This window comes from Panulirus ornatus, chromosome 5, assembly GCF_036320965.1.
Source record: "Panulirus ornatus isolate Po-2019 chromosome 5, ASM3632096v1, whole genome shotgun sequence".
In the NCBI taxonomy this organism is placed as follows: Eukaryota; Metazoa; Arthropoda; class Malacostraca; order Decapoda; family Palinuridae; genus Panulirus; species Panulirus ornatus.
In genome coordinates, this window is record NC_092228.1 from 23483415 (window position 1) to 23492441 (window position 9027).

Consider the following 9027-nt stretch of genomic DNA (forward strand, 5'->3'; position numbering starts at 1 on the left):
TCCTTGCCCTCCTTTCACCCTCCTGCATGTTCAGGCCCCGATCACACAAAATCATTTTCACTCCATCTTTCCACCTCCAATTTGGTCTCCCTCTTCTCCTCGTTCCCTCCACCTCCGACACATATATCCTCTTGGTCAATCTTTCCTCACTCATTCTCTCCATGTGCCCAAACCATTTCAAAACACCCTCTTCTGCTCTCTCAACCACGCTCTTTTTATTTCCACACATCTCTCTTACCCTTACGTTACTTACTCGATCAAACCACCTCACACCACACATTGTCCTCAAACATCTCATTTCCAGCACATCCATCCTCCTGCGCACAACTCTATCCATAGCCCACGCCTCGCAACCATACAACATTGTTGGAACCACTATTCCTTCAAACATACCCATTTTTGCTTTCCGGGATAATGTTCTCGACTTCCACACATTTTTCAAGGCTCCCAAAATTTTTGCCCCCTCCCCCACCCTATGATCCACTTCCGCTTCCATGGTTCCATCCGCTGACAGATCCACTCCCAGATATCTAAAACACTTCACTTCCTCCAGTTTTTCTCCATTCAAACTCACCTCCCAATTGACTTGACCCTCAACCCTACTGTACCTAATAACCTTGCTCTTATTCACATTTACTCTTAACTTTCTTCTTCCACACACTTTACCAAACTCCGTCACCAGCTTCTGCAGTTTCTCACATGAATCCGCCACCAGCGCTGTATCATCAGCGAACAACAACTGACTCACTTCCCAAGCTCTCTCATCCCCAACAGACTTCATACTTGCCCCTCTTTCCAAGACTCTTGCATTTACCTCCCTAACAACCCCATCCATAAACAAATTAAACAACCATGGAGACATCACACACCCCTGCCAAACCTACATTCACTGAGAACCAATCAGTATATATATATACTGTATATATATGTACCCTAGGGATAGGGGAGAAAGAATACTTCCCACGTATTCCCTGCGTGTCGTAGAAGGCGACTAAAAGGGAAGGGAGCGGGGGGCTGGAAATCCTCCCCTCTCATTTTTTTTAATTTTCCAAAAGAAGGAACAGAGAAAGGGGCCATGTGAGGATATTCCCTCAAAGGCCCAGTCCTCTGTTCTTAACGCTACTTCGCTATCGCGGGAAATGGCGAATACGCAGAGAATACGTGGGAAGTATTCTTTCTCCCCTATCCCCAGGGATAATATATATATATATATATATATATATATATATATATATATATATATATATATATATATATATATATATATATATATATATATATATATATATATATGGTAGAGGATGTGTCGATCAGGTGTTTGCTTTGAAGAATGTATGTGAGAAATACTTAGAAAAGCAAATGGATTTGTATGTAGCATTTATGGATCTGGAGAAGGCATATGATAGAGTTGATAGAGATGCTCTGTGGAAGGTATTAAGAATATATGGTGTGGGAGGCAAGTTGTTAGAAGCAGTGAAAAGTTTTTATCGGGGATGTAAGGAATATGTGTACGTGTAGGAAGAGAGGAAAGTGATTGGTTCTCAGTGAATGTAGGTTTGCGGCAGGGGTGTGTGATGTCTCCATGGTTGTTTAATTTGTTTATGGATGGGGTTGTTAGGGAGGTAAATGCAAGAGTTTTGGAAAGAGGGGCAAGTATGAAGTCTGTTGTGGATGAGAGAGCTTGGGAAGTGAGTCAGTTGTTGTTCGCTGATGATACAGCGCTGGTGGCTGATTCATGTGAGAAACTGCAGAAGCTGGTGACTGAGTTTGGTAAAGTGTGTGAAAGAAGAAAGTTAAGAGTAAATATGAATAAGAGCAAGGTTATTAGGTACAGTAGGGTTGAGGGTCAAGTCAATTGGGAGGTGAGTTTGAATGGAGAAAAACTGGAGGAAGTGAAGTGTTTTAGATATCTGGGAGTGGATCCGGCAGCGGATGGAACCATGGAAGCGGAAATGGATCGTAGGGCGGGGGAGGGGGCGAAAATCCTGGGAGCCTTGAAGAATGTGTGGAAGTCGAGAACATTATATCGGAAAGCAAAAATGGGTATGTTTGAAGGAATAGTGGTTCCAACAATGTTGTATGGTTGCGAGGCGTGGGCTATGGATAGAGTTGTGCGCAGGAGGGTGGATGTGCTAGAAATGAGATGTCTGGGGACAATGTGTGGTGTGAGGTGGTTTTATCAAGTAAGCAACGTAAGGGTAAGATAGATATGTGGAAATAAAAAGAGCGTGGTTGAGAGAGCAGAAGAGGGTGTTTTGAAATGGTTTGGGCACATGGAGAGATTGAGTGAGGAAAGATTGACCAAGAGGATATATGTGTCGGAAGTGGAGGGAACGAGGAGAAGTGGGAGACCAGATTGGAGGTGGAAAGATGGAGTGAAAAAGATTTTGTGTGATCGGGGCCTGAACATGCAGGAGGGTGAAAGGAGGGCTAGGAATAGAGTGAACTGGATCGATGTGGTATACCGGGGTTGACGTGCTGTCAGTGGATTGAATCAGGGCATGTGAAGCGTCTGGGGCAAACCATGGAAAGCTGTGTAGGTATGTATATTTGCGTGTGTGGACGTGTATGTATATACATGTGTATGGGGGTGGGTTGGGCCATTTCTTTCGTCTGTTTCCTTGAGCTACCTCGCAAACGCGGGAGACAGCGACAAAGCAAAAAAAAAAAAAAAGAAAATATATATATATATATATATATATATATATATATATATATATATATATATATATATATATATATATATATATATATATAAATGGGAACTTCAGTGAAGGGCGTAAATGGGGAGGTGATAACAAGTAGTGGTGATGTGAGAAGGAGATGGAATGAGTATTTTGAAGGTTTGTTGAATGTGTCTGATGACAGAGTGGCAGATATAGGGTGTTTGGGTCGAGGTGGTGTGCAAAGTGAGAGGGTTAGGGAAAATGATTTGGTAAACAGAGAAGAGGTAGTAAAAGCTTTGCGGAAGATGAAAGCCGGCAAGGCAGCAGGTTTGGATGGTATTGCAGTGGAATTTATTAAAAAAGGGGGTGACTGTGTTGTTGACTGGTTGGTAAGGTTATTTAATGTATGTATGACTCATGGTGAGGTGCCTGAGGATTGGCGGAATGCTTGCATAGTGCCATTGTACAAAGGCAAAGGGGATAAGAGTGAGTGCTCAAATTACAGAGGTATAAGTTTGTTGAGTATTCCTGGTAAATTATATGGGAGGGTATTGATTGAGAGGGTGAAGGCATGTACAGAGCATCAGATTGGGGAAGAGCAGTGTGGTTTCAGAAGTGGTAGAGGATGTGTGGATCAGGTGTTTGCTTTGAAGAATGTATGTGAGAAATACTTAGAAAAGCAAATGGATTTGTATGTAGCATTTATGGATCTGGAGAAGGCATATGATAGAGTTGATAGAGATGCTCTGTGGAAGGTATTAAGAATATATGGTGTGGGAGGCAAGTTGTTAGAAGCAGTGAAAAGTTTTTATCGAGGATGTAAGGCATGTGTACGTGTAGGAAGAGAGGAAAGTGATTGGTTCTCAGTGAATGTAGGTTTGCGGCAGGGGTGTGTGATGTCTCCATGGTTGTTTAATTTGTTTATGGATGGGGTTGTTAGGGAGGTAAATGCAAGAGTTTTGGAAAGAGGGGCAAGTATGAAGTCTGTTGGGGATGAGAGAGCTTGGGAAGTGAGTCAGTTGTTGTTCGCTGATGATACAGCGCTGGTGGCGGATTCATGTGAGAAACTGCAGAAGCTGGTGACGGAGTTTGGTAAAGTGTGTGGAAGAAGAAAGTTAAGAGTAAATGTGAATAAGAGCAAGGTTATTAGGTACAGTAGGGTTGAGGGTCAAGTCAATTGGGAGGTGAGTTTGAATGGTGAGAGGCTGGAGGAAGTGAAGTGTTTTAGATATCTGGGAGTGGATCTGTCAGCGGATGGAACCATGGAAGCGGAAGTGGATCATAGGGTGGGGGAGGGGGCGAAAATTTTGGGAGCCTTGAAAAATGTGTGGAAGTCGAGAACATTATCCCGGAAAGCAAAAATGGGTATGTTTGAAGGAATAGTAGTTCCAACAGTGTTGTATGGTTGCGAGGCGTGGGCTATGGATAGAGTTGTGCGTAGGAGGATGGATGTGCTGGAAATGAGATGTTTGAGGACAATGTGTGGTGTGAGGTGGTTTGATCGAGTAAGTAACGTAAGGGTAAGAGAGATGTGTGGAAATAAAAAGAGCGTGGTTGAGAGAGCAGAAGAGGGTGTTTTGAAATGGTTTGGGCACATGGAGAGAATGAGTGAGGAGAGATTGACCAAGAGGATATATGTGTCGGAGGTGGAGGGAACGAGGAGAAGAGGGAGACCAAATTGGAGGTGGAAAGATGGAGTGAAAAAGATTTTGTGTGATCGGGGCCTGAACATGCAGGAGGGTGAAAGGAGGGCAAGAAATAGAGTGAATTGGATCGATGTGGTATACCGGGGTTGACGTGCTGTCAGTGAATTGAATCAGGGCATGTGAAGCGTCTGGGGTAAACCATGGAAAGCTGTGTAGGTATGTATATTTGCGTGTGTGGACGTATGTATATACATGTGTATGGGGGTGGGTTGGGCCATTTCTTTCGTCTGTTTCCTTGCGCTACCTTGCAAACGCGGGAGACAGCGACTAAGTAAAAAAAAAAATATATATATATATATGTCTACCATCATTGATATTGTTTAGCTTGTTGACTAGATCTACATTGTTTATGATATTAGAATTTGATACCTTACCCACTAAAGGGCTTAATAAAGAAACTAACCATTTTAACAATTTGTATGTGATGGAGCCTACTGAACTCACTATAGGTCTTGCTGGAAAAATTTGTTTATGTGTTTTGATAAGTCCATACATATATGGCAATGAAGGGGACAAAGATGACAAACGTTTGGTAAGAGAAATGTTACCTTTCAACAACAACTTCATTTCATTATTGAAGTGAGAATTAACTGCTTCTAAGGGATTTTTACTAAGTTTAGAATATGTTGTGTTATCATTTAGATCATTCATTATAGATAAATAGTTACTTTTGTCTAAAATCACAACAGTGTTAGCCTTATCTGCTTTAGTAATATGTATATCCTTGTCTTTCTTAAGGTGTTAATAGCTCTTATGAATTTTTTAGGGCAATTAACTTCCACTGGTTTTGACAAACTGGCATACACTAAGCCCTTACAGATATTAATATCATCATTACTTAATTTACTGTATTTTTCTAAATTACAAAAAGACTTTGTGACATCAACACAGCTGGCTTCTCTGTTAGAGCACACAAAGCTTAAACCATAGCCTAATGCACACAAGGAATCTTTATCTAGTTGTTTATTAGACAGGTTTACCAAAAAAGATGGGTTTGTGTTCTTGGTCCAGTCGCTGCTCTCAATAAGATGGTCCAACTTACGATTTAGTGACACTTGTAGCCTATTGCGTTCTTTTCTTAATTCATCATAGCAATAGGCCAACATCCGGTTCTTCTAGTGTGTCGGTATTACCATTTGAAAGGCACGTTTCTTCTCTCTTGAAATGCGAAAAGCCTCCTCCATTTCAAGTTTCTTTAATTCAATGTTTTTCTTTAACATAATATTTTGAAATAGGTCAAATGGTCGACCAGACAGCTGCAACAAACGTTGAGGTAGGACAGATCTTGGCATCACTTGTTCATCAAGGCATTTCCTAAGGAATTCAAATCGTAACCTCAGTTGGCGAGCCTTGATTAGCGATTTGCAGAAAGCAGTAACGAAAGGAGAAAGTCCAGGACAGCTTGTAGAGAAGTAATAGAAGAGCCGTGTGGAATCCATGTGATTATTACACCAAAGTGCACTTGGGAACTTTTCGTGTTTCATTTTCCCCGTGGACTCATAGGAATATCTTGATCACGCGCAAAATTGTGATCCTTTCCAACGTGGATTCCATATTGCTCTTCTATTACTTCTCTACATGCCTTGAACAATGCCTTGATGAACAGCAAAGAAAATTATAATAGATACACACTTACATCGCAATAGCTCTATAAAGGTTTATCTTATTAGAATATGGTGAACATTATATTGAAGATCACCCTGTAGAGGTAGCTTGTCGTCGTGGGAATACGAGGAGTGTGATAACACAGAGGACGTACCAGATATTGATGGATGCGACTCTTAGTGATATAAAGGATAACAAGATGACAACGGAGTGAAACACGTAGGGAAAGTCTACGAACGATAGAATGGAGACAAATAGAAGAGTACAGAACCAAGCCAGTATCTAGAGAGCTGCAACTGAAGCTGATGTTGTTATAACTCATGGCTAAAGTGAACAGCAAGATGAAGCTTAGGAAAGTGGAGGTAAATGCTTTGGTGCTCTGTAATCTGTTGTTCGAATTCAGCGTACACTTACCCAAATCAACTACAAAAAAGAAATATGGAAATTAGATTAATACCGTTTTTAGGGCACAGAGTGTATAATTATAGGTATTATGGTAACGTACACAGAACAGATCCTACAAAATAGCCTTAAACTTTTGAGATGTTTTAAACAATGATTTCTTTTGTGTGTGTTTGCAAGCTTACCTTCACAAAATCCCTGAATCCTAAAAGTTAAATGAGCTTTCAGAGTCTGCTGCTCGCCCTTCCCAATGGTATTTTGTTTAATTCAAAACAAGTGTTTTGGAAGTTGATCAGACTTGTCGACCTTACACAAGTTCAAATGTCAAAAACGAATCTAATTGCTTATCTATAAAGAACAGATATTAGATGAATGACTATTCGAGATGGATAAGGAAAGCAAAACAATGCAGAGTGGAAAATTTAGAGAAATATATAGATATGTAATCAAAGTAGCGACAACCATAATGCAGAGATGATTAACTGCATGTATATGTAGAGAGATGATTAACTACATATACATGTACGTTTCAAAACATTTACATTAATTCATAGATATTAATGCACACTTGTCAGAGAACCAACTAACATTGATTAGTTTACTACATAAACAGAATTGAAACCTTAGCGTTAGTTTTGAAACATAACCCATTTTTTTCCAATTATTCATTCAAGGCTTAGATTTGAATGCAAATCTTACATTTGATCGATAAACCTTTTCTTCTTATGCCCATACGGGTTATCGTAAAAACTTCTTTATATCATATATATATATATATATATATATATATATATATATATATATATATATATATATATATATATATTTTTTTTTTTTCAAACTATTCGCCATTTCCCGCATTAGCGAGGTAGCGTTAAGGACAGAGGACTGGGCGTTTGAGGGAATATCCTCACCTGGCCCCCTTCTCTGTCCCATCTTTTGAAAAAAAAAAAAAAAAAAAAAACGAGAGGGGAGGATTTCCAGCCCCCGCTCCCTTCCCTTTTAGTCGCCTTCTACGACACGCAGGGAATACGTGGGAAGTATTCTTTCTCCCCTATCCCCTAGGATAATGCACATATACATACCTATAGTAATAAAAGTAATAATAATATTATTAATATATAACACACATGTGCTGCCAACACTGCTTGCTTAACATTACACCACTAGTGAAGTCATCTTTGGCAAGGGTGTATCATCACCAGTTGACAAAATAGAGTGCAGTCATGTCAAAGAACTTATTTCCAACAAATCTATCCTGTCCTTGTTACTGAGCATGGTGCAGCCTTGGAGCTCCAGGAGTCCCTTATAAGGAGGTTCTCATGTAACAACATAAGCCTTTCAAGAAGGGATCCTGGGTAATACTAATAACATAATCCATATGAGATGATCATGATTAGGGCATTTAGTTGTCTGTGCCATCACAGCTACCATAAACCATCCCTGCTTGAATAACCCTAAAATTATCCAGTATTACAATTAACCCTCACCTCCCTGTTTGCATATGTAAATACATAAATATCTAATCACTATCTAGATTATCATTTTTTAATTTTGCAATAAGCTCAGTGGCTGGACTGAACATTCCTGCCGTGTTTTCACCACATACATAACAACTCTTTGTCTTCTTGAAATTTTCAAGAGCACACTTTTCAAAACAGTAATGTTTACATTTTGTAACAACTGGGTCTGTAAAAGATTGTCTACATATAAAACACTTAAATGGGATATGTCCATCATCACTTGGGATTTCCCAATTTTCATCTGAGTCATAGTTTGCTCCTCTTTGCTTACCAGCCTCTACCTCAAGCTGCCAGCCTAGCTTGTAATCAGTCCGGTAATGTAAAAATTTACAACTATCTCCAAAGCCACAGAAGCCAGTATCTTTAAGATCTTTGCAGAGGTCTGGGTGGTAGTCCCATCTTACTGTTGCTCGCAGATGATCAGGTGCTCTGATGGGGCCTTTGCGGACTCCCCCACTTGCTGCATTACCCTGAGCTGTATCTTTCTTCTCAAAGAAATGACTATAATTGTTTATACCACGATAAATTCCATCGTCTGCTTGCCCTCTAGTATCCTTATTGACTTGGAGTGATCTCTCAAATATGGCCTGGGCATCTCGATCTTTATATATATATATACACATATATATATATATATATATATATATATATATATATATATATATATATATATATATATATATATATATATATATACATTTTTTTTTTGCTTTGTCGCTGTCTCCCGCGTTTGTGAGGTAGCGCAAGGAAACAGACGAAAGAAATGGCCCAACCCACCCCCATACACATGTATATACATACACGTCCACACACGCAAATATACATACCTACACAGCTTTCCATGGTTTACCCCAGACGCTTCACATGCCCTGATTCAATCCACTGACAGCACGTCAACCCCGGTATACCACTTCGATACAATTCACTCTATTCCTTGCCCTCCTTTCACCCTCCTGCATGTTCAGGCCCCGATCACACAAAATCTATTTCACTCCATCTTTCCACCTCCAATTTGGTCTCCCACTTCTCCTCGTTCCCTCCACCTCCAACACATATATCCTCTTGGTCAATCTTTCCTCACTCATTCTCTCCATGTGCCCAAACCATTTCAAAACACCTGCTCTC

At 40.1% G+C, this 9027-nt stretch overlaps 1 protein-coding gene across 1 annotated transcript; it reads right to left on the minus strand.

Annotated features, from left to right (window-relative positions):
• Nucleotides 1-7901: 7901 nt before the first annotated feature.
• Nucleotides 7902-8525, minus strand: LOC139748787 (E3 ubiquitin-protein ligase RNF113A-like). Its single transcript, XM_071662221.1, has one exon. It carries the CDS (start codon nucleotides 8523-8525, stop codon nucleotides 7902-7904), a length of 624 nt encoding a protein of 207 aa, XP_071518322.1.
• Between the last annotated feature and the right edge of the window lie 502 nt (nucleotides 8526-9027).